Raw genomic sequence first — 26,567 nt, forward strand, 5'->3', positions numbered from 1 at the left:
CCTATCAGAGAGCTCTATATTAACCTGTGCACTGCAGGCCAACCCTGCTGATCAAACATTGTGTATTCCTTTGTGTGTTTAGCTTCCTGTTACCTGTCCTGTAGCTCTTCTGCTGTTCCGTTACCGTCTTTGGCGTGTCTTTGACTATCCATGTTTGCCTGTGATCCTGACCTTTTGGTGTGTCCCTGACTATTCCTGTCTGCTTGTGGCCCCGACCTTGGCTTTGTCCCTCACCATCCCTATCCTCCTGTTGCCTACTGTGGGTGTGAGCTGGGGGACCCTGGGGGTCGCGACCTGAAGCCAGTTACAGCCAAGTCCATCCTCACTACTAGAGGCTCTGGTGAACACCTGCTGGCTCTTAGACTCCGCGCCCCAGGGAATCTTACGCTCTAACCCCCGGTGGGACCTGTCTACCGTCCGCAGCAGTCAGCCGTAGGGTCCACAACCTTGCCGTGCACTCCTGATCCCTACGGTGTGCATCTGTCACCTCGCCTCAAGGTGACCTAACAAATGGTCATTACACTTGTGGTCATTGGGAAGAATTACCTCCTTACAGAGAGCTAAAAATATCAATGGTGTCAGTGGGAACCTATCTGAGAGGCAGAAATTGCCCAATACTGAAGGACCCCCTAGCAACCTCTGGAGGAACCCTAGTTGAGAACCACTGTATTAGACCCTAAAAAGACAGTTTGGTTTAACAAAGCTCTATGACCAAAGGCAAGGGAGGCCAAACAAAAAAAGAGTCTACTTCAATATTCATAGACCCTGGGATATCCATCTAGCACTGGACTTGTGGAAATGACCTACAGTATAACCCGGTATAGACACACAAAGCTTTGGATATTATTTTCATAGACACAAATGAAGCCAATATTTATAGAACTGAGATTTACCATTACAGATGGTGATTGGCTGTGCCATTTTGTCTATAGCGGATATTATTTTCATTATGTTCTCTCTTGTCTCTTTTTTAGATGTTCTCTTATTGCCGAGGAGAACGAGGTCTCGAGCCTTTCCCCGGATGAGAGGCTGGCTGCTGAGTATCCTCTCCTTGTCTTCTTGCGTGATGGAGTCCAAGTCATCGGCCACCACAAGCACATTCTCCTTACCTGCAAGAACCCAACAGGCAACTCACTATTAAAGATCGCAGGACTACCTGAGAACATCCTTAGATAGATCAATAGGTTCTGACATTTCTCACCTCTTTTTTTAAAAAAAAGCCAGTTACTTGTCCCCTATGCTGAACTATTGGATCGGGTACATTTAGGCTCCCTGCCCCAGAGCAAGAATGCAGATCAGTGTGTGAGAGAAGAGTGAGAGCTAAATTATAGATATATTGAATGTTTTAGAACATATTTTATAAAAATCCACTCTTTATAGGTAGCAGCACTTAAATAAGCCTGCATACTACGCTTAGATTAAAATATCAACCAAAACAAGTGTGCTCACCGCTTGAATAAATCAAATACATACATACATACATAAACATCATCAAAAATATAATATATGTATATAATTCATTAAAATGTTGTTTATATGCTTTCGCAGGGCCTAAAGTGACATTGGTAAGCAGTGTTGGCATAGGGTATTTTCTATACATGCTGAATAGGTATTTTCCCTCAACCACACTATGCTAACTATATACAGTACATCCTACCAACCTACCTAGGAGGGTGCTACAGAAGAATCCTCAGACACTGTAGACTAGGAATGCTTCACTTTTAAAAGGCCCCTGGGCCTCTTATCCTTGCTATAGCAGACAATGGGCCCCCTGATTAACGCCTCTTCAGCTCCAGGTTGGAGCATCTTCCATTGTCATCCTTGGGGGATCAGTCCTTTGGACCAATCGGGGCATTTTTTCAACAGAACGCGGGGAAACACAGTTTCGGCACCTTCAGCACTGAATGTATGTAAAGGCAAGGGGCGCTGGGGTGGGCTGGTGGGTCAATTATTGCTGGAAGAGATCTATCTATCTAAATCTCTCTATCTATCTAAATCTCTATCTATCTATCTATCTATCTATCTAAATCTCTATCTATCTATCTATCTATCTATCTATCTATCTATCTATCTATCTATATCTCTCTATCTCTCTATCTCTCTATATCTCTCTATCTATCTCTATATCTTTCTATCACTCTATCTATCTATCTCTAACTATCTCTCTCTCTCTCCCTCTCTCGCTCTCTCTCTCGCATTTCACACTTAACAGTGCTTAATCATATGACTAAGCACTGTTAAGTGTGAAACGCGTCAGTTCGTTTGTCCCATTTTTTGCTGTGGCTTGTATCTGTTGGACTTTTTACAAATAAAATCTATATTCCGGAGTGCGGCTGTCCAGAACTTCCTTTTTGCCTGAAGGGAGGTCACATGACTGGACTGGAGTGGCCTGAATATAGATAAGTATACCGATTCCCCCTTTCACAGGTTAGTTATAATTGGAGGAAGCATTTTAGAGAGACAGTTAGGTTTTACATGGAATTCTACTTAAAATTTTTATACTGTATGTTTTCAGCCACTTTCTGAGTACCCAATGAAATGGAGTCTTATTTAACTTGAGCGGCCTCACCAGAGTCAGTGAGCTTCATTTTACTAAAATAATAATATCTTTTGGAGTTTTAAACAGCCAATGGGTAGCTTCGCCTCCAGCGATCCACCCAAAATAGAGAAATACAAGTGATTGGGTCTTACCTAGTTCTTTGGAAAGATGTTGGAGTTCCTTGTCATAGATGGAATCCGTCACATCCGTGATGTTGAGCCTCCCTCGGCTCTTGGAATGATATAAAATGGCAAAGTCACATCGGGACACCTCCTCTTTAAATCTAGTCCATCCATTATTTGTTATGGTGGTTGTCCGGACTTCTCTAACTAGTAAATCCTGGAATCTAAGCGCCTCTAAGAGGAAATGGTAAGAACTCTCGCTTTCCCGGGAAAATATACCGACAACTCTTTTCGAGCTAATGGAAACCCAACTCAGCACTGCTGATACCATTTGTATCCATAAGTCCCAGAGTATAAAAACTGTAAAACTGGGTTGCCTCGTGATCTGGGAAATGAAATAAAATACAACCATGGTAAGAAAACTCTGGGAGAAATAAAATAAAATAAAATAAAATTATGATAGACTGCATCCTGTGTGTCCGTAGCATCAATGCAAAATGTGCACCAATAAGGAATTTGCATCGAAATTTCCCAATAAAAAAAGCATGTGCATTTGTTCTTTGTGATTGATTGAGGCAAAAAACAAATGTTGTTAGGTTATTTCCTATGCTGATTATTTTTTGATTTAAAATGGAATACCAAATTAGGCCACTAGAAGGCGAAGCATAGTAAGGCCGCGTACACACGCGCGGACTGTTCGCCCAACTTTGTCCGTCCAACAGTTTCGGCAAACAGTCCGCTCAAACTTAGCATGGACGGACATGGCCACACACGACGAACGAACAGTCCGCTGAAACCGTGCGCGATGACGTGAACGGCACGTACGACGGGACGAAAAATACGACGTCCTATACACTGCAATGCAACCTTCCGACGTGGAAATCCTTTCTGAGCATGCGCGAGACTTAGTTGGCCGAACAAGCCTACACACGAGCGAACAGTCCGCTGAAACCTTGTTTCAGCGGACAGTTTTTCGGAATTTCCGTAAGACCTTGTTCGTCCAACTGTCCGCTGAAACTGTCCGCTGAAGCCCCACACACGAGCGGACTGTCCGCCCAAACACTGTTCAGCGGACAAGGTTGGGCGAACAGTCCGCGCGTGTGTACGCGGCCTAAGAATTTCCTAAGATACTTAGCTTTGTCTCATGGGTGTCAAACTCAATTACATTGCAGGCCTCCATCAACATTGTGGTTGCTCACAAAGGGCTGTAAGACTAGAAGCCCAGAGCCCCCCTTACATCAGATGTCAAGAGCCACACCACCATCACAAGGCAACAGTCCCTCACCCTCCCTTACATCACAGTGAACCCTCTTTACCTTGTGCTGCTGCCAGGAAGAAGCGGACAATTGAGTGCAGGGTCTGGAGGAGGACAAGCGATCCGTAAGGACATGGGTGAGCGAGTTTGGGGTGGAGAAACTTGACTGGCCTGCACAGAATCCTGACCTCAACCTGATAGAACACCTTTGGGGTGAATTAGAGCGGAGACTTGAGCCAGTCCTTCTCAACCAACACCGGTGCCTGACTTCACAGATGCTCTTCTGAAAGAATGGTCAAACATCTCCATAGACACACACCCAAACCTTGTCGACGGCCTTCCCAGAAGAGTTGAAGCTGTTATAGCTGCAAAGGGCGGGGCCAACTCAATATTGAACCCTACAGACTAAGACTGGGATGCCATTAAAGTTTGTGTGGGTGTAAAGGCAGCCACCCCAATACTTCAGGTAATATAGTGTATTTTGGGTTTATACAATAGGTTTTATTTTGATCCTTTATGTCTGTTTTAAAACCCTGATGAAGGGGGGAGTTTTGTTGGCCCCCAAAACACGTTGGTTGTTTTTTTTTTTTGCTCAAATTATGAATACTAAAAGGCATCTATGTTCTCTTTTAACACCTTCCCCCCCATAGCAGAATGATGGCCGGGCAGGGGCTCCATTGTCCTGACTGGACTGGACTCATATGACGTCTTTCAGAACAAGCCTCTGTATGCGCAGCGTGGTAATCGGTGGTGGGGTGTGTTGCACGGACACACCTCGTCTCCTATCTCGGTAACGAGTCTATGACGTAGAGGCTCTCCTGACAGGGGTTCTGTGCTGACTATCAGTGCAGCCTCATCAGCGATGTTTGCCAGTGCCCCCCCCCCCCAGTGATGCTCAGAAGTGATTCCCACCTGTGCCCACCATTGATGCCCATGTGTCCACCAGTGGTGCATATCAGTGCCCATCATTGATGCCAATACATGGGCATCAGTGCCCTCTATCTATGGATATCAGTCAGTGCCCCCTATTTGTGGCCATCTGTGCCACCTATCAGTGCTTTATATTAGTGCCACCTCATCAGTGCCAATCAGTGCAGCCTATCAGTGTCCGTCAGTGCAGCCTCACCAGCACACATCAGTGAAGGAGAAAAAAAATATTTACAAAAATTTTGTTTAACAATATTACCCTGTATTAAAATGTTGGGGCTTGTTGGTTTTATATTTCTACAATTTTGACTGTCCAAATCAATCCTACTCGTGCATCGATCACGTATTATTATCCACTCGCCATATCCCTCTAGCCCTCAAGTCTAATATCTTAGATGTTACTTGGTCAGATCACGCCATGGTCCTCCTAGCGCTGCACAGAGATGCTCCCAGACAGAATATTTCCCATTGGACCCTAAATCAGTCCATGCTGAATGATACTATTAGGGTCACTGAGATACAAAAGGCTCTTCGCAAATATTTCCAACTCAATGAAGTTGAGGATGTCTCGGCCGAGACTCTCTGGGCAGCGCATAAGGTGACGATCAGGGGTAAGCTAATCCATATTGTGGCACAAAAAAAAAAAGATAGGATGGGCGAAATTCGAAAAACTTGAGAGGGAGTTCTGCGAGCTTCGTAAGCAACATAAAAAAAGACCCTTCCAGAGTCCCTGGGCATACTTTGGACGCAGACCGAGCTGCCCTAAACCTGGCCCTCACAGCTAAGGCTGAGAAATCCATTAGATGGACTGGGGCTAAATTTGACCAGAAACGGAACAAAATAGGACCCTTGCTTGCGTCCAAATTATCCCCTAGATTCTTCTCCCACTCTCGTCCCAAAATCAGACAGGCAGATGGCACCCTCACTCTTAACCCACAGAGCATTATGAAAGCTTTTCAGGACTTTTACAAGGAACTCCACAAAGCAGATAAACATTCTAATATTAACCGTGTAGAGGAATTTCTCAGAGAGCTGAAACTACCAAGACTCTCTGAAGATCACAGAGCAGAGATGGAGGCGCCCGTCTCAGTTTCCGAGGTAGCAGAGGTTCGTAAATCGTTAAAAGGGAAAACGGCACCGGGGCCCGATGGATTCGCTTCGGCAGCACATATACTAAAATTGGAACGATACAGAGAAGATTAGCATGGCCCCTGCGCAAGGTATGACACGCAAATTCGTGAAGCGTTCCATATTTTTAAAGAAAAGGGGATTTGCTTTTGTCACTTTTGATGATCATGATACAGTCGATAAAATTGTTGTTCAGAAATATCACACAATCAACAATCACAACTGTGAGGTTAAAAAAGCTCTGTTTATGGGCGGCACAGTGGTGTAGTGGTTAGCACTCTCACCTAGCAGTAAGAAGGGTCGCTGGTTCAAATCCCAACCATGACACTGCCTGCCTGGAGTTTGCATGTTCTCCCTGTGCCTGCGTGGGTTTCCTCCGGGTACTCCGGTTTCCTCCCACAAACCAAAGACATGCAGGTAGGTTAATTGGCGTCTGTCCAAAATTGGCCCTAGTATATGAATGGGGACCTTGGATTGTGGGTAGGGACCAATGTGAGTGTGTAAAGTACAGGGATAGGGACAATTGTAGACACTCAGGTTGAACTAGATGGACTGGTGTCTTTATTCAACCTTACTAACTATGAAACTATGAAACTATGAAACTATGGATTCTCTATACCTTATTACAAAACATTCTTGGACACCTTGACCCCATACCTCACTAGATTCTTTAATTCAATGATCAAAGGTACCCCCATCAGCAATCAACTCAACATGGCCTATATAACTGTAATTCCTAAACCAGGTAAAGACGCAAGCCAAATAGGGAACTATAGACCCATCTCGTTGATTAACAATGACCTCAAAATTTTTACTAAAGTTATGGCAAATCATCTGGCGTCATTTATAGGCCTTTATATCTACAAAGACCAGGTTGGTTTTATCCCTGGCAGACAAGGCCCAGACCAAGTTAGAAGGACGGTTGACCTCATCTCAATTTTACAATCAAATTGGACGGGTGAACATAAACAAGAGGGCATGCTACTATCGTTGGACCTTCAAAAGGCCTTTGATTCAGTCTCTTGGCCATACCTTTTTACGGTGTTAAAACAATGGGGTTTTGGACCAAACTTTATGGGGGCTTTGAAGGCCCTTTATTCAAAGCCTAAGGCCAGAGTTAGACTCCAGAGAATTTATTCTGAACCGATAAAAATTGCTAGGGGTACTCGTCAGGGTTGCCCGCTATCCCCCATAATTTTTGCCATGATGATTGAATCACTGGCTAGCGCAATCCGCGGACATCCGGACATCAAAGGGATCCAATGTGGTCAAACAACGCATAAATGCGCCCTTTTTGCAGATGACCTCATGCTTTTTGTCACCTCCCCATCCTCCTCTCTCTCTGTGATCTGTGCATTACTGAATACGTTTTGCAGCTGTCTCAGGCCGACACGTAAATATGTTTAAATCTCAAGCTCTCAATATGTCTCTTCCTAGCTCGCTGGTTTCCATCCTTAAGAACACATACCCTTTTGAATGGAGTGATTCCTCTATTAAATACTTGGGGCTTAATATCACTCCAAAAGTTGAAAACCTTTACCAAGCAAATTATCCCCCAATGTATCGGAAATTGGAGGCAGATCTCAGGAGCTGGGAAACTCATGAAATTTCTTGGATAGGTAAAATTAATTCAGTTAAGATGACCCTTCTACCCAGACTATTATATCTTTTCCGCTCCCTCCCTATCCAGATTAGGAGGGACCATCTTAAGGTGTTTCAGGGCAAAGTCACTAAATTTATTTGAAACAAGAAAGGGCCTTGTCTTTCCCACTGTTCAATCTCTCCTCTCAAGGGGGACTGGGGGTCCCAATCTTTCTATGGTACTAGCAAGCTGCGTGGATAGCACAATTGTCCACCATCTATCTCAAGGTTGAGAAACCTGACTGGATAGCCATTGAACGACAGACGGTGCCTACGTTTACTCTAGACTTTCTGCTATGGTGCCCCTCTAAAAGTAGACCTCCCATTTTAGCTCCAACCTTATCGCACTCATTTTCCCTGTGGGACTCACTAAGGAAGCTTCCCTCACTGGTCTCTGGGTTCCAACCATTAGCTCACTTATTTCGCAACCCTCTATTCCAACCTGGCATGGACATAAGAGCCTTCAAATGGTGGCTCAATAAGGGGGTATACAGCATCAGACACTTCTTCTCTAATACAGGTCCTTTACCTCTTAAGCATTTTGTGAAGGAGCATGGTCTCCCCACCACCGAGAAATTTAGGTTCCACCAAATCTCTGGATACATTAATTCCCTATGGTCAAACAAACCTAATCCCCCAGGGTTTACAAAATACGAATCCTGATGTGGTCAAGCCATGGAGCAGAGGGGAGGAATCTCCGTAATCTACGAGTCACTGGCCACTAATCCACACAAATTTCCGTACATGATGGCCTGTGAAAGGGATCTCCAGATCTCCTGGGATGTTGAGGATTGGTATGACTCCTACTCTGGATCCCTCAAAGGCATCTACAACATCTCTCTCATAGAGGCCAATATCAAACTCTTAACGAGGTGGTACCTAATCCCTACCAGATTGGCTCTTATGTATCCCTCCTAATCTCCTCTATGCTTCAGAGGATGCCAAGGCCTAGGTACCATGCTCCACATATGGTGGGAATGCCCTAGGATCAGAGGTTTCTGGAACAGGGTCTTTCATCTTATCTGTAAGGTAACGGGATGTACTTTCGCCCAGACCACTGCAATAGTATTACTTAATGGCCTTGCACCTGGCATTCCTAAACTCACTCGCAGATTAATTCTTTTTATTTTGACAGATGCTAAATTAACCATTGCCAAGGCATGGAAATCACCCTCAGTTTTGCTATCATCCATGAAGAGGAAGGTTTCATGGGTGATGGCATAAGAAAAACTGGTGAGTTCCTTGTTAGACACAACCGAGCAGTTTACAGCAATTTGGACCCCCTTGGCTCAGCACCTTGGCATTTCACTTATTCCTGGCATAGATAACAAGTAGCCACTCTGGCTTTAAAGCCATGCATCAGGTAGAAGGACACCTTACCTACTCTCTCTTGCTTCTCCTTTCCCCTCTCTTTCTTTCTTTTCTCAGCCCTTCCTTTTCTTTCCCTTTTTCCTTGATTCTTTGTTTATTTTTGGTGGTTCGCTTTAGGGAGATGATCTCTCTCCCTCCTTTAATATTATCCAAGCTGGTTTAATTATATTACGGATGAGTCCTCATAGTGCGCCCTAGGACTGGTTGTCTCTGGCTCCAAACTGGAGCTAACTCTCAAACGCACAATACTCCGGTTATAAGCTCAGGGTTTGGTACAAAATATCTATAAGCCTTCATTCTACAGAAGCTGGTGATCACTCCCCACATGAAAGGTAGACCTCTATTAGGAGGGGTTCAGCTGGGGGGCCGGGTCCGGTTTCCGCATCTCACACAGTGTGTTCCCTTTTGGGGTGTCTGGTGGGGAATGCGGTCCTCGGAGATCTCCGGCATAGAGGACCCCTTTATGTTTTTATGTATTTCTATAACACTCACAATGTGCGATACAACATTCTATAGGGGTGATCCTAGACTTAGATGTTCATCTATTGTAAGTCTTGTGTATTTCTCTCATGTAACTTCTAATCCGCATCTTATGAATACCATAATAGGACTCAAATGTTATCTTGGATAATACTTTGTATTTCTTTGTATTGATACAAAATAAAAACCTTTTATTGAGAAAAAAATAAACTTCTTTTTAGTTTTGTGTAGCACTGACCCCCCGAAGGACCAGCTGAGTTTTTCTGGGCTTACTGATTACCTCCACCAGCTCGTTACTCGTTATTCTTGTCTAGGGGTTCCCAGGGCTGATGACCCAGTAACTGTAGAGACTGACACCTGAATTCCTTTTTTAGAAGTTTTTTTTTGCATAAAACAGTTGAACAAATTCAGTCTCTTTGTTGGGAATAGAGGCATAAGGATAAAGTTTAGCTCAGGTGCTTGGAACTTCTGACTTCAATAAAAGTCTCTCTGTTCATAATCCAGGGAATAGCCACTCGCAGCTGGATTCTTTAACTGTTGGATAAATCCTTGACCTTGGATCTAGCAGCCAACAAGTAGTTCTAGCTTGGCAAAGTCTCTCTCTCAGACTTGGTTGAAAAACTGAGTTGCAAACGGAAGGATAGAAGTAGGAACTTTTCTTACTGTACCAGAATCTTGCAGCCGGTCCAGCGATACCCTAAGAAATGTGGATTCAATTAATGTCCGTGGCAGCTCATCTTCCAGACTCTTACCGAGCAATCAGCCTCGTGCGTGGCCCGCTTACTGAAGAGTCCTCCCCTGGTTGCATGTAGAGATGCTGGGCCTCTCCAAACCCAAGATGGCACAGGAAAACCTTAGAATCCTCCTTCCAGTTACTGCGCCTCAAACGAACCAGTTCTGAGGCTCGGAAATGGATGGATCCGCACCCCCGGGCCCCTGGGGGCTGGTCAGGAGGACTAGAACCAAGGAATCAGCAACAACTTCTGGACCGGAAACCCAGAACCACATGACTTCATCACCTTAAATACCCTCTCCCAGAATACACAGTGAGACAATGTGCCCACTGATTGGCTCCGAGAGAAAGATTGATACCCAATGCATCCAACCAAACTGCGTTCTAATGCCTCTCACAGGTGCATACCCCACCTATGACCAGGCAGAACCTCAATACAGCCCAGCCAAACTGATGCCAAAGCATAATTTAGAACAATTAACCCCAAAACTCAACTACAGTTTTGCAAAAAACTAAATTTACAGACATCAGGAGTAGCGGCACTACATTTGGATAGAATGGAGGAGGGTTTAGAACGCTTGTCGGTTTTTATTACTGTCTGTCCCCCCATTAAAGGAGATTCGCCTTCTCTATTTGTCCTATAATAAAGACTGCAAACCTCAACCTAATTCCTCAGAAACAGCCCTACAGACCTAATAACCTCCATTGCTCACCTTGGATAAAAAAAAAAAAAAACTCCAGATTACAGTAAAGAAGAACAACATCTGAGGCCGCGTACACACGGGCGGACTGTTCGCCCAACTTTGTCTGCTGAACAGTGTTTCGGCGGACAGTCCGCTCGTGTGTGGGCTTCAGCGGACTGTTTCAGCGAACAGTCTGCTGAACCAAGTTTTTCGGAATTCCCGTTAGACTGTCCGCCGAAACTTGGTTTCAGCGGACAGTCCCTTCGTGTGTAGGCTTGTTCGACGTACTAAGTTGCGCGCATGCTCAGAAAGGATTTCCACGTCGGAAGGTTGCATTGCGGTGTATTGGACGTCGAATTTTTCGTCCCGTCGTACGTGCTGTACACGTCATCGCGCTAGGTTTGTTCGTTCGTCGTGTGTGGTCAAGTCCGTCCATGCTAATTTTGAGCGGACTGTTTCGGAAACTGTTTGAAGAACAAAGTTGGGCGAACAGTCCCCGCGTGTGTACGCGGCCTGACAGACAAAAAGAGAAACATATAAAACAAAAGATGTTCAAACTGTTGTCGCAGATACTATACGTTGTCTAGGTCTTCAAAAGCTGCAATCTGATAGAAATGTGGGATTCAAATTGTGTTCTATGGAGGTGGAAGATGGCCCCACACCTTACCCAGATCTTCTCCACATCTCCCGTCTCTGATCTGCTGGTGGAGTGAGTTCTGTTACTGAGAAAAGACCAAACTATCACCCCAATTATTACAATGTAGGAGCCCTGGGGCTAAATAGAGACCCCCATCTGTTTTCTTCCTGGATCTTCTCTAGATGTTCTGTCTCTGATCTGCTGGTGGAGTGAGTTCTGTTACTGAGAAAAGACCAATCTGTCACCCCAATTATTACAATGTAGGTGCCCTGGGGCTAAATAGAGACCCCATCTGTTTTCTTCCTGGATCTTCTCTAGATGTTCTGTCTCTGATCTGCTGGTGGAGTGAGTTCTGTAAGGCCGCGTACACACGGGCGGACTGTTCGCTCAACCTTGTCCGCTGAAGAGTGTTTCGGCGGACAGTCCGCTCGTGTGTAGGGCTTCAGCGGACAGTTTCAGCGAACAGTCCGCTCAACAAAGTTTTTCGGAATTTCCGAAAAACTGTCCGCTGAAACCAAGTTTCAGCGGACAGTTTCCTCGTGTGTAGGCTTGTTCGACGTACTAAGTTGCGCGCATGCTCAGAAAGGATTTCCACATCGGAAGGTTGCATTGCAGTGTATTGGACGTCGAAATTTTCGATCCGTCGTACGTGCCGACACGTCATCACGCTAGGTTTCAGCAGACTGTTCGTTCGTCGTGTGTAGGCAAGTCCGCTCATGCTAATTTTAAGCGGACTGTCCGCTGAAACTGTTTGACGGACAAGGTTGGGCGAACAGTCCCCGCGTGTGTACGCGGCCTTACTGAGAAGAGACCAATCTGTCACCCCAATTATTACAATGTAGGAGACCTGGGGCTAAATAGAGACCCCATCTTTTTTCTTCTTGATAGGAGATATGAAGAGAACTCTGTACAAATTTATCCTAAGGACCTCAACCATGAGCATAGATTACTGGTAGTCAACCTACTTGATATAGGTTGTACTCTCTTGCTACCACATACTTCATTTAAAGTCCCAATGTCCCCCATGTTCCCCTTGTTCCCCCCTTTTTTTGAATACTTGATATAGGGGGCTTCAAGTGTGGGCCCTGACATTACTACAGGGCTACACATAATATTCAGTGAATGCAATTCTACAGAAAACAAACAGACTACATGTGACGGTCAGACTGCAGACATACTACAGGAGATGGTCAGACTGCAGACCTACTACAGGAGATGGTCAGAGATTGCAGACCTACTACAGGAGAAGGTAAGATATTGCAGATATGCCACAGGAGATGGTCAGAGACTGCGGACATACTACAGGGGATGGTTAATGACAGAAAAATAAATGGGCTGGGATCTTGGGTGACTTCATTGATCAAAAATAATAAGGAATGTAAACCTCAACTTAAAACCTCAGAAACAACCCTACTGATAACCTATTTTTCATAACAAAAACAAGCCACCTGAAAGACAAACCAGAGAAAAATATATAAATAACATAAGACTGCAAACCTCAACCTTATTCCTCAAAAACAGCCCTACAGACCTAATACAGGAGATGGTCAGAGACGGCGGACATACTACAGGAGATGGTCAGAGACTGCAGACATACTACAGGAGATGGTCAGAGACTGCAGACATACTACAGGAGATGGTCAGAGACTGAAGACATACTACAGGAGATGGTCAGAGACTGCAGACACAGTACAGGAGATGGTCAGAGACTGCAGACATACTATAGGACATAGTCAGAAACCGCAGACATAGTACAGGAGATGGTCAGACGAGGACTTCTAGGACTTGTGGTGATCCCCTGAGATGTGTGATACTGGTGTGGAGCTCCTGGAAGATGGCCAGACTGCAGACATACTACAGGAGATGATCAGAGACTGCAGACATACTATAGGAGATGATCAGAGACTGCAGACATAATACAGGAGATGATCAGAGACTGCAGACATACTACAGGAGATGGTCAGAGACTGCAGACACAGTACAGGAGATGGTCAGAGACTGCAGACATACTACAAGAGATGGTCAGAGACTGCAGACATAGTACAGGAGATGATCAGAGACTGCAGACATACTACAGGAGATGGTCAGAGACTGCAGACATACTACAGGAGATGGTCAGAGACTGCAGACACAGTACAGGAGATGGTCAGAGACTGCAGACATAGTATAGGAGATGGTCAGAGACTGCAGACACAGTACAGGAGATGGTCAGAGACTGCAGACATAGTATAGGAGATGGTCAGAGACTGCAGACATACTACAGGAGATGGTCAGAGACTGCAGACACAGTACAGGAGATGGTCAGAGACTGCAGACATAGTATAGGAGATGGTCAGAGACTGCAGACATACTACAGAAGATGGTCAGAGACTGCAGACATAGTACAGGAGATGGTCAGACGAGGACTTCTAGGACTTGTGGTGCTCCCCTGAGACATGTGATACTGGTGTGGAGCTCCTGGAAGATGGCCAGACTGCAGACATACTACAGGAGATGGTCAGAGACTGGAGACATAATACAGGAGATGGTCAGAGACTGCAGACACAGTACAGGAGATGGTCAGAGACTGCAGACATACTACAGGAGATGGTCAGAGACTGGAGACATAATACAGGAGACAGTCAGAGACTGTGGACATAATACAGGAAACAGTCAGAGAATGCGGACATACTACAGGGGACGGTTAATGCCAGATAAATAAATGGGCTGGGGATCTTGGGTGACTTCATTGATCAAATATAATAAAGAATGTAAACCTCAATTTAATTCATCAGAAGCAGTCCTACAGATAACCTATTTTTCTCACCTTGAGTAGAATACCCAAAGTCATATCATAACAAAAACAAGCCACCTGAAAGACAAACAAGAGAAAAAATATATAAATAACATAAGACTGCAAACCTCAACCTTATTTCCCACAAACAGCCCTACAGACCAAAATAGCCTCCATTCCTCCGTTCCTCACCTTGGATAAAAATCTCCATATTACAGTGAAGACCGACATCTGAAAGACAAAAAGAGAAACATATAAAACAAAAGATGTTCAAACTGTTGTCGCAGATACTATACGTTGTCTAGGTCTTCAAAAGCTGCAATCTGATAGAAATGTGGGATTCAAATTGTGTTCTATGGAGGTGGAAGATGACCCCACACCTTACCCAGATCTTCTCCACATCTCCCGTCTCTGATCTGCTGGTGGAGTGAGTTCTGTTACTGAGAAAAGACCAAACTATCACCCCAATTATTACAATGTAGGAGCCCTGGGGCTAAATAGAGACCCCATCTGTTTTCTTCCTGGATCTTCTCTAGATGTTCTGTCTCTGATCTGCTGGTGGAGTGAGTTCTGTAAGGCCGCGTACACACGGGCGGACTGTTGGCCCAACCTTGTCCGCTGAAGAGTGTTTCGGCGGACAGTCCGCTCGTGTGTGGGGCTTCAGCGGACAGTTTCAGCGAACAGTCCGCTCAACAAAGTTTTTCGGAATTTCCGAAAAACTGTCCGCTGAAACCAAGTTTCAGCGGACAGTTTCCTCGTGTGTAGGCTTGTTCGACGTACTAAGTTGCGCGCATGCTCAGAAAGGATTTCCACATCGGAAGGTTGCATTGCAGTGTATTGGACGTCGAAATTTTCGATCCGTCGTACGTGCCGAAACGTCATCGCGCTAGGTTTCAGCAGGCTGTTCGTTCGTCGTGTGTAGGCAAGTCCGCTCATGCTAATTTTAAGCGGACTGTCCGCTGAAACTGTTTGACGGACAAGGTTGGGCGAACAGTCCCCGCGTGTGTACGCGGCCTTACTGAGAAGAGACCAATCTGTCACCCCAATTATTACAATGTAGGAGACCTGGGGCTAAATAGAGACCCCATCTTTTTTCTTCTTGATAGGAGATATGAAGAGAACTCTGTACAAATTTATCCTAAGGACCTCAACCATGAGCATAGATTACTGGTAGTCAACCTACTTGATATAGGTTGTACTCTCTTGCTACCACATACTTCATTTAAAGTCCCAATGTCCCCCATGTTCCCCTTGTTCCCCCCTTTTTTTGAATACTTGATATAGGGGGCTTCAAGTGTGGGCCCTGACATTACTACAGGGCTACACATAATATTCAGTGAATGCAATTCTACAGAAAACAAACAGACTACATGTGACGGTCAGACTGCAGACCTACTACAGGAGATGGTCAGACTGCAGACCTACTACAGGAGAAGGTAAGATATTGCAGATATGCCACAGGAGATGGTCAGAGACTGCGGACATACTACAGGGGATGGTTAATGACAGATAAATAAATGGGCTGGGATCTTGGGTGACTTCATTGATCAAAAATAATAAGGAATGTAAACCTCAACTTAAAACCTCAGAAACAGCCCTACTGATAACCTATTTTTCATAACAAAAACAAGCCACCTGAAAGACAAACCAGAGAAAAATATATAAATAACATAAGACTGCAAACCTCAACCTTATTCCTCAAAAACAGCCCTACAGACCTAATACAGGAGATGGTCAGAGACTGCAGACATACTACAGGAGATGGTCAGAGACTGCAGACATACTACATGAGATGGTCAGAGACTGCAGACATACTACAGGAGATGGTCAGAGACTGCAGACATACTACAGGAGACAGTCAGAGACTGCAGACATACTACAGGAGATGGTCAGAGACTGCAGACATACTACAGGAGACAGTCAGAGACTGCAGACATACTACAAGAGAAGGTCAGAGACTGCAGACATACTACAGGAGATGGTCAGAGACTGCAGACATACTACAGGAGATGGTCAGAGACTGGAGACATAATACAGGAGATGGTCAGAGACTGCAGACACAGTACAGGAGACAGTCAGAGACTGCGGACATAATACAGGAGATGGTCAGAGACTGCGGACATAATACAGGAAACAGTCAGAGACTGCGGACATACTACAGGAGAGAGTCAGAGACTGCGGACATACTACAGGGGATGGTTAATGCCAGATAAATAAATGGGCTGGGGATCTTGGGTGACTTCATTGATCAAATATAATAAAGAATGTAAACCTCAATTTAATTCATCAGAAGCAGTCCTACAGATAACCTATTTTTCTCACCTTGAGTAGAATACCCAAAGTCATATCATAACAAAAACCAGCCACCTGAAAGACAAACAAGAGAAAAAATATAAATAACATAAGACTGCAAACCTCAACCTTATTTCCCACAAACAGCCCTACAGACCTAATACAGGAGATGGTCAGAGACTGCGGACATACTAAAGGAGACAGTCAGAGACTGCAGACATACTACAGGAGATGGTCAGAGACTGCAGACATACTACAGGACATGGTCAGAGACTGCAGACATACTACAGGAGATGGTCAGAGACTGCAGACATACTACAGGAGATGGTCAGAGACTGCAGACATACTACAGGAGAAGGTCAGAGACTGCAGACATAGTACAGGAGATGGTCAGAGACTGCAGACTTACTACAGGAGATGGTCAGAGACTGCAGACATACTACAGGAGATGGTCAGAGACTGCAGACATACTACAGGACATGGTCAGAGACTGCAGACATACTACAGGAGAAGGTCAGAGACTGCAGACATAGTACAGGAGATGGTCAGAGACTGCAGACTTACTACAGGAGATGGTCAGAGACTGCAGACATACTACAGGAGATGGTCAGAGACTGCAGACATACTACAGGAGATGGTCAGAGACTGCAGACATACTACAGGAGACAGTCAGAGACTGCAGACATACTACAGGAGATGGTCAGAGACTGCAGACATACTACAGGAGATGGTCAGAGACTGCAGACACAGTACAGGAGATGGTCAGAGACTGCAGACATACTACAGGAGATGGTCAGAGACTGCAGACACAGTACAGGAGACAGTCAGAGACTGTGGACATAATACAGGAGACAGTCAGAGACTGTGGACATAATACAGGAAACAGTCAGAGACTGCGGACATACTAGAGGAGAGAGTCAGAGACTGCGGACATACTACAGGGGACGGTTAATGCCAGATAAATAAATGGGCTGGGGATCTTGGGTGACTTCATTGATCAAATATAATAAAGACTGCAAACCTCAATTTAATTCATCAGAAGCAGTCCTACAGATAACCTATTTTTCTCACCTTGAGTAGAATACCCAAAGTCATATCATAACAAAAACCAGCCACCTGAAAGACAAACAAGAGAAAAAATATATAAATAACATAAGACTGCAAACCTCAACCTTATTTCCCACAAACAGCCCTACAGACCAAAATAGCCTCCATTCCTCCGTTCCTCACCTTGGATAAAAATCTCCATATTACAGTGAAGACCGACATCTGAAAGACAAAAAGAGAAACATATAAAACAAAAGATGTTCAAACTGTTCTCGCAGATACATTCTTCAGATCTTCAAAAGCCACAATCTGATAGAAATGTGAGACTAAAATCATCTTCTATGGGGGTAGCAGATGACCCCCCACCTTCCCCAGGGAGGATCTTCTCTAGATGTTCTGTCTCTGATCTGCTGGTGGAGATCAGGCTGTCACACCAATTATTACAATGAAGGGGCCCCTGGGGCTAAATAGAGACCCCTTCTGATTTTTCTTTCTGATATGAGATATGATGAGAACTCTGTACAGATTCATCCCAAGGACCTCAACCATGAGTTTAGGTTACTGATGGTCAAATGTCTTGACATAGGGGGCTTCAAACTGTTCTAGCAGATACATTCTTCAGATCTTCAAAAGCCACAATAATATTCAGTGGATGTAATTCTACACAGAACTGTCAGAGACTGCAGACATTCAACAGGAGATGGTCAGAGACTGGAGACATAATACAGGAGATGGTCAGAGACTGAAGACATAGTACAGGAGATGGTCAGAGACTGCAGACATACTACAGGAGATGGTCAGAGACTGCAGACATAGTACAGGAGATGGTCAGAGACTGCAGACATACTACAGGAGATGATCAGAGACTGCAGACATAGTACAGGAAATGGTCAGAGACTGTAGACATAGTACAGGAGATGATCAGAGACTGCAGACATACTACAGGAGATGGTCAGAGACTGCAGACATACTACAGGAGACGGTCAGAGGCTGTAGACATACTACATAAGATTGTCAGAGACTGCAGACAAAGTACAGGAGACGATCAGAGACTACAGACATACTACAGGAGACGGTCAGAGATTGCAGACATAGTAGAGGAGATGGTCAGAGACTGCAGACATATTACAGGAGATGGTCAGAGACTGCGGACATAGTAGAGGAGATGGTCAGACGAGGACTTCTAGGACTTGTGGTGCTCCCCTGAGACATGTGATACTGGTGTGGAGCTCCTGGAAGATGGCCAGACTGCAGACATACTACAGGAGATGGTCAGAGACTGGAGACATAATACAGGAGATGGTCAGAGACTGCAGACACAGTACAGGAGATGGTCAGAGACTGCAGACATACTACAGGAGATGGTCAGAGACTGGAGACATAATACAGGAGACAGTCAGAGACTGTGGACATAATACAGGAGATGGTCAGAGACTGCGGACATAATACAGGAAACAGTCAGAGACTGCGGACATAATACAGGAAACAGTCAGAGACTGCGGACATAATACAGGAAACAGTCAGAGACTGCGGACATACTACAGGGGACGGTTAATGCCAGATAAATAAATGGGCTGGGGATTTTGGGTGACTTCATTGATCAAATATAATAAAGAATGTAAACCTCAATTTAATTCATCAGAAGCAGTCCTACAGATAACCTATTTTTCTCACCTTGAGTAGAATACCCAAAGTCATATCATAACAAAAACCAGCCACCTGAAAGACAAACAAGAGAAAAAATATATAAATAACATAAGACTGCAAACCTCAACCTAATTCCTCAAAAACAGCCCTACAGACCAAAATAGCCTCCATTCCTCCGCTCCTCACCTTGGATAAAAATCTCCATATTACAGTGAAGACCGACATCTGAAAGACAAAAAGAGAAACATATAAAACAAAAGATGTTCAAACTGTTGTCGCAGATACTATACGTTGTCTAGGTCTTCAAAAGCTGCAATCTGATAGAAATGTGGGATTCAAATTGTGTTCTATGGAGGTGGAAGATGACCCCACACCTTACCCAGATCTTCTCCACATCTCCCGTCTCTGATCTGCTGGTGGAGTGAGTTCTGTTACTGAGAAAAGACCAAACTATCACCCCAATTATTACAATGTAGGAGCCCTGGGGCTAAATAGAGACCCCATCTGTTTTCTTCCTGGATCTTCTCTAGATGTTCTGTCTCTGATCTGCTGGTGGAGTGAGTTCTGTAAGGCCGCGTACACACGGGCGGACTGTTCGCTCAACCTTGTCCGCTGAAGAGTGTTTCAGCGGACAGTCCGCTCGTGTGTGGGGCTTCAGCGGACAGTTTCAGCGAACAGTCCGCTCAACACAGTTTTTCGGAATTTCCGAAAAACTGTCCGCTGAAACCAAGTTTCAGCGGACAGTTTCCTCATGTGTAGGCTTGTTCGACGTACTAAGTTGCGCGCATGCTCAGAAAGGATTTCCACATCGGAAGGTTGCATTGCAGTGTATTGGACGTCGAAATTTTCGATCCGTCGTACGTGCCGACACGTCATCGCGCTAGGTTTCAGCGGACTGTTCGTTCTTCGTGTGTAGGCAAGTCTGCTCATGCTAATTTTAAGCGGACTGTCCGCTGAAACTGTTTGACGGACAAGGTTGGGCGAAGAGTCCCCGCGTGTGTACGCGGCCTTACTGAGAAGAGACCAATCTGTCACCCCAATTATTACAATGTAGGAGACCTGGGGCTAAATAGAGACCCCATCTTTTTTCTTCTTGATAGGAGATATGAAGAGAACTCTGTACAAATTTATCCTAAGGACCTCAACCATGAGCATAGATTACTGGTAGTCAACCTACTTGATATAGGTTGTACTCTCTTGCTACCACATACTTCATTTAAAGTCCCAATGTCCCCCATGTTCCCCTTGTTCCCCCCTTTTTTTGAATACTTGATATAGGGGGCTTCAAGTGTGGGCCCTGACATTACTACAGGGCTACACATAATATTCAGTGAATGCAATTCTACAGAAAACAAACAAACAGACTACATGTGACGGTCAGACTGCAGACCTACTACAGGAGAAGGTCAGACTGCAGACCTACTACAGGAGAAGGTCAGACTGCAGACCTACTACAGGAGAAGGTAAGATATTGCAGATATGCCACAGGAGATGGTCAGAGACTGCGGACATACTACAGGGGATGGTTAATGACAGATAAATAAATGGGCTGGGATCTTGGGTGACTTCATTGATCAGAAATAATAAGGAATGTAAACCTCAACTTAAAACCTCAGAAACAACCCTACTGATAACCTATTTTTCATAACAAAAACAAGCCACCTGAAAGACAAACCAGAGAAAAATATATAAATAACATAAGACTGCAAACCTCAACCTTATTCCTCAAAAACAGCCCTACAGACCTAATACAGGAGATGGTCAGAGACGGCGGACATACTACAGGAGATGGTCAGAGACGGCGGACATACTACAGGAGATGGTCAGAGACTGCAGACATACTACAGGAGATGGTCAGAGACTGCAGACATACTACAGGAGATGGTCAGAGACTGCAGACATACTACAGGAGACAGTCAGAGACTGCAGACATACTACAAGAGAAGGTCAGAGACTGCAGACATACTACAGGAGATGGTCAGAGACTGCAGACATACTACAGGAGATGGTCAGAGACTGGAGACATAATACAGGAGATGGTCAGAGACTGGAGACATAATACAGGAGATGGTCAGAGACTGCAGACACAGTACAGGAGACAGTCAGAGACTGCGGACATAATACAGGAAACAGTCAGAGACTGCGGACATACTAGAGGAGAGAGTCAGAGACTGCGGACATACTACAGGGGACGGTTAATGCCAGATAAATAAATGGGCTGGGGATCTTGGGTGACTTCATTGATCAAATATAATAAAGAATGTAAACCTCAATTTAATTCATCAGAAGCAGTCCTACAGATAACCTATTTTTCTCACCTTGAGTAGAATACCCAAAGTCATATCATAACAAAAACCAGCCACCTGAAAGACAAACAAGAGAAAAAATATATAAATAACATAAGACTGCAAACCTCAACCTTATTTCCCACAAACAGCCCTACAGACCAAAATAGCCTCCATTCCTCCGTTCCTCACCTTGGATAAAAATCTCCATATTACAGTGAAGACCGACATCTGAAAGACAAAAAGAGAAACATATAAAACAAAAGATGTTCAAACTGTTCTCGCAGATACATTCTTCAGATCTTCAAAAGCCACATCTGATAGAAATGTGACACTAAAATCATCTTCTATGGGGGTAGCAGATGACCCCCCACCTTCCCCAGGGAGGATCTTCTCTAGATGTTCTGTCTCTGATCTGCTGGTGGAGATCAGGCTGTCACACCAATTATTACAATGAAGGGGCCCCTGGGGCTAAATAGAGACCCCTTCTGATTTTTCTTTCTGATATGAGATATGATGAGAACTCTGTACAGATTCATCCCAAGGACCTCAACCATGAGTTTAGGTTACTGATGGTCAAATGTCTTGACATAGGGGGCTTCAAACTGTTCTAGCAGATACATTCTTCAGATCTTCAAAAGCCACAATAATATTCAGTGGATGTAATTCTACACAGAACTGTCAGAGACTGCAGACATTCAACAGGAGATGGTCAGAGACTGGAGACATAATACAGGAGATGGTCAGAGACTGAAGACATAGTACAGGAGATGGTCAGAGACTGCAGACATACTACAGGAGATGGTCAGAGACTGCAGACATAGTACAGGAGATGGTCAGAGACTGCAGACATACTACAGGAGATGATCAGAGACTGCAGACATAGTACAGGAGATGATCAGAGACTGCAGACATACTACAGGAGATGGTCAGAGACTGCAGACATACTACAGGAGACGGTCAGAGGCTGTAGACATACTACATAAGATTGTCAGAGACTGCAGACAAAGTATAGGAGACGATCAGAGACTACAGACATACTACAGGAGACGGTCAGAGATTGCAGACATAGTAGAGGAGATGGTCAGAGACTGCAGACATATTACAGGAGATGGTCAGAGACTGCGGACATAGTAGAGGAGATGGTCAGACGAGGACTTCTAGGACTTGTGGTGCTCCCCTGAGATGTGTGATACTGGTGTGGAGCTCCTGGAAGATGGCCAGACTGCAGACATAGTACAGGAGATGGTCAGAGACTGGAGACATAATACAGGAGATGGTCAGAGACTGCAGACATAGAACAGGAGATGGTCAGAGACTGCAGACATATTACAGGAGATGGTCAGAGACTGCATACATGATACAGGAGATGATCAGAGACTGCAGACATAATACAGGAGATGATCAGAGACTGCAGACATACTACAGTAGATGGTCAGAGACTGCAGACACAGTACAGGAGATGGTCAGAGACTGCGGACATAGTAGAGGAGATGGTCAGACGAGGACTTCTAGGACTTGTGGTGCTCCCCTGAGATGTTTGATACTGGTGTGGAGCTCCTGGAAGATGGCCAGACTGCAGACATAGTACAGGAGATGGTCAGAGACTGGAGACATAATACAGGAGATGGTCAGAGACTGCAGACATAGAACAGGAGATGGTCAGAGACTGCAGACATAGTACAGGAGATGTCAGAGACTGCAGACATAGTACAGGAGATGGTCAAACGAGGACTTCTAGGACTCGTGGTGCTCCCCTGAGACATGTGATACTGGTGTGGAGCTCCTGGAAGATGGCCAGACTGCAGACATACTACAAGAGATGATCAGAGACTGCAGACATATTACAGGAGATGATCAGAGACTGCAGACATACCACAGGAGATGATGAGAGACTGCAGGCATAATACAGGAGATGATCAGAGACTGCAGACATAATAGAGGAGATGATCAGAGACTGCAGACATACCACAGGAGATGATGAGAGACTGCAGGCATAATACAGGAGATGATCAGAGACTGCAGACATAGTACAGGAGATGGCCAGAGACTGCAGACATAGTATAGGAGATGATCAGAGACTGCAGACATAGTACAGGAGATGGTCAGAGACTGCAGACATATTACAGGAGATGATCAGAGACTGCAGACATACCACAGGAGATGATGAGAGACTGCAGGCATAATACAGGAGATGATCAGAGACTGCAGACATAGTACAGGAGATGGTCAGAGACTGCGGACATATTACAGGAGACGGTCAGAGACTGCAGACATATTACAGGAGATGGTCAGACTGGGACTTCTGGGACTTGTGGTGCTCTCCTGAGACATGTGTGATACTGGTGAAGCTCCTGGGACCACATGAGGTCCAGCAATGATCCCACTCATATCAGGAAAGCAGCACAAGTTCCGATGTCCAGATAGGTGATACAGGACTACAAGTCCCAGCACTCCTGAGGTTGCTGATTTTACCGTGTTTATGAAGAGTCGCTTGGCCTGTGGTCGGTGGTCGGTGTGTTGAGCTCAGCGTCGGTCTGTCCTCAGCACAGTGTCAGCTCAGACTGGGACACAATGATCAGTGAAAAGTGAAAGTGAAAGCAGTCATCCTCCTCCCCTCTCTTCCTGTTCCAGCAAGTCAGTACAAAGTCCTCGGAGAAGTCACATGACTGGCACATACAAAGACTTGCTGACAATCGCTGCCTTTTGAAACAAACAGATTTCAAGGGTCACTCCATCAGAAAGTGATTGTCGTACCCATCCCCCTCCTTCAGCTACCGGGGTCACCTCTGTGCAGGAACTCCCGGCCTCAGCCCAGCAGACTCCACTGATCTCTGAAATCTCATGTATGGGGGGACTCTCACCTTCAGCCAGAACTCCCATCTCTAGTAGGAGAGTGTGGGCTGCCATCTCTGCCCCAGGGCTGGAAATGCCAGACGCCTGGCTGCGTTTAGTCTCAGCATTTGTTGAGTCGCTGACCTACAACAAGTGTGCAGTAAGTGAAATCCAAGCTGCAGATACATGATAAGGATGACAGCCAACTCCAGATCAGTGATGCCAGAATAGTTGAAGTCAGAGAAGGATAACCAACTCCAGAACAAAGACTCAGGGAGAGTTGAAGTCAGAGGATAAAGGTGACGACTAACTTGAGATCAATGCCTGCAAAGGAGTTGAAACTTTAGGATAATTATGATAACCAACTCAAGATCAATGACTCTGTAAGAATTGAAGCCCAAGAATAAGGATGACAAGCAACAGCCAAATCAATGACTCCGGAGGGGTTGAAGCCCAAGGATAAGGATAACAACCAACTCAATATTATTGCTGTCAGAAAAGTTGAAGCCAGAGGATAAGGATGATAGCCAGCTCCAGAACAGTGACTCGGGAATAGTTGAAACATGAGGATAAGTATGATAACCAACTCCAGAACAACGACTCAGGAAGACTTGAAACCTGAGAATAAGCATGATAACCAACTCAAGATCAACGACTCAAGAAGAGTTGAAGCCAGAGAATAAGAATGATAGTCAACTCCAGATCAATGACTGAGAATGTGTTGAGGCCAGAGGATAAGGATGACAACTATCTCAAGATCCATAATGCCAGAAGAGTTGAAGCCAGAGGATAAGGATGATGGCCAACTCCAGATCAATGACTCAGGAAGAGTTGAAGCCAGATGATAAGGATTACAACCAACTCAAGATCAATGATGCCAGAAAAGTTGAAGTCAAAGGATACGCATGATAACCAACCCCAGATCAATAGCCCGGGAAATGCTGAAGCTATGGGATAAGAATGAAAATGAACTCCAGATCAATGACTCAGGAAAAGTTGAAGCCAGAGGAAGAAGATGACAATCAACTCCACATCAATGACTCAAAAAGAGTTGGAGCCAAAGTGTGAAGGTGACAATCAACTCCACATGAATGGCTGAGGAAAAGTTGAAGTCAGAGGATAAGTATGATAATCAGCTTCAGATCACTGACTGAGAGAGTTGGTGCCAGAGGATGAAGATGACAACCAGCTCAAGATCAATGACTCAGGAAGGTTTGAAGCCATATGATATGGATGACAACCAACTCATGATCAATAATGCTAGAAGAGTTGAAGCCAGAGGATAAGTATGATAACCAACTCCAGATCAATGACTCAGGAAGCATTGAAGCCAGAGGATAAGGATGGCAATCAACTCCAGATCAATGACTTGAAAAGAACGGAATCCAGAGGATTAAAATGACAACCAGACAGATAATATTTTAAGAAAAAAATAGGCCAGCAGTGATGCCTCATGTTCCAGTTGGGTTCTGCTCCCCTTCCCAGCAGAAGTATTTGCCCTGAGCGTAGCACACAGCTCCACCCACAATGAAAAGCCATTCTTATATCTGATTTATTCTCTGTGGGCCGGTCAGTGGGCAGGTGATAACGTTCCACTTATCAGCTCTGTGTTATTGTGGGGTGAGAGTGATCCCAGCAGTGATGGTCAGAGCTCCCCCTGTAGGCCTCAGCTGGTATCAGTCCAGCCATCAGGGAGATTCATTTTGAGTTGGTTGTCTTCCTTATCCTTGGGATTCAACCCTTCCTGAGTCATTGATCTGGCATTGGTTGTCCTCCTTATCCTTGGGCTTCAATTATTCCAGAGTCAATGATCTTGAGTTGCTTGTCATACTAATCCACTGGCTACAACTCTTCTGGCATCATTGATCTGAAGTTGTTTGTTATCTGTATCCTGTATCTGGAGCTCTGATTTCAGGTTCACCCGTATGGAACCCATTTCCATACATGTATAAATAGTGCTAGAGCTCTGTGTGGAGTATACAGTAATGGGCACCCCCCATCTGACATGCAGAGGCTGATTTACTAAAGAATAGGGATGAGCCAAACACCTCCCCGGTTCGGTTCGCACCAGAACCTGAGAACGGACCAAAAATTTGTACGAACTTTAGAACGCCATTGAAGTCTATGGGACTCGAATGTTTGAAATAAAAAATTCTAATTTTAAAGGCTAAT

At 44.9% G+C, this 26,567-nt stretch overlaps 1 protein-coding gene and 1 non-coding gene across 9 annotated transcripts in view; one reads left to right on the forward strand and one right to left on the reverse strand.

Annotated features, from left to right (window-relative positions):
- Positions 1-24,191, reverse strand: part of LOC143923348 (uncharacterized) — a 39,471-nt gene extending 15,280 nt beyond the window's left edge. For 2 of the 8 annotated variants that reach the window (XR_013261719.1, XM_077446962.1), the window contains exons 1-12: positions 24,036-24,190; positions 21,753-21,791; positions 21,594-21,638; positions 19,462-19,500; positions 19,303-19,347; positions 17,812-17,850; positions 17,653-17,697; positions 16,612-16,656; positions 14,482-14,520; positions 14,323-14,367; positions 2,692-3,046; positions 894-1,109 (exon numbers count right to left, since the gene is read on the reverse strand). Coding sequence is in view for 7 of the 8 variants with exons in the window: in XM_077446962.1 (XP_077303088.1) it covers positions 894-1,109; positions 2,692-3,046; positions 14,323-14,367; positions 14,482-14,520; positions 16,612-16,656; positions 17,653-17,697; positions 17,812-17,850; positions 19,303-19,347; positions 19,462-19,500; positions 21,594-21,638; positions 21,753-21,791 (952 nt within the window). In the remaining variant the exon portion in view is untranslated. Of the gene's footprint in view, positions 1-893; positions 1,110-2,691; positions 3,047-14,322; positions 14,368-14,481; positions 14,521-16,611; positions 16,657-17,652; positions 17,698-17,811; positions 17,851-19,302; positions 19,348-19,461; positions 19,501-21,593; positions 21,639-21,752; positions 21,792-24,035 lie in introns of all 8 variants that reach the window. The other 6 variants (XM_077446966.1, XM_077446964.1, XM_077446963.1 and 3 more) reach the window with 6 other exon arrangements.
- Positions 5,997-6,100, forward strand: LOC143925835 (U6 spliceosomal RNA). Its single transcript, XR_013262059.1, has one exon. It is a non-coding gene; the product is annotated as a U6 spliceosomal RNA (small nuclear RNA).
- Positions 24,192-26,567: the final 2,376 nt, after the last annotated feature.

Source organism: Lithobates pipiens, unplaced genomic scaffold (genome assembly GCF_037356315.1).
Source record: "Lithobates pipiens isolate NorthernLeopardFrog02 unplaced genomic scaffold, aLitPip1_a1.2 Scaffold_22, whole genome shotgun sequence".
Taxonomy (NCBI): domain Eukaryota; kingdom Metazoa; phylum Chordata; class Amphibia; order Anura; family Ranidae; genus Lithobates; species Lithobates pipiens.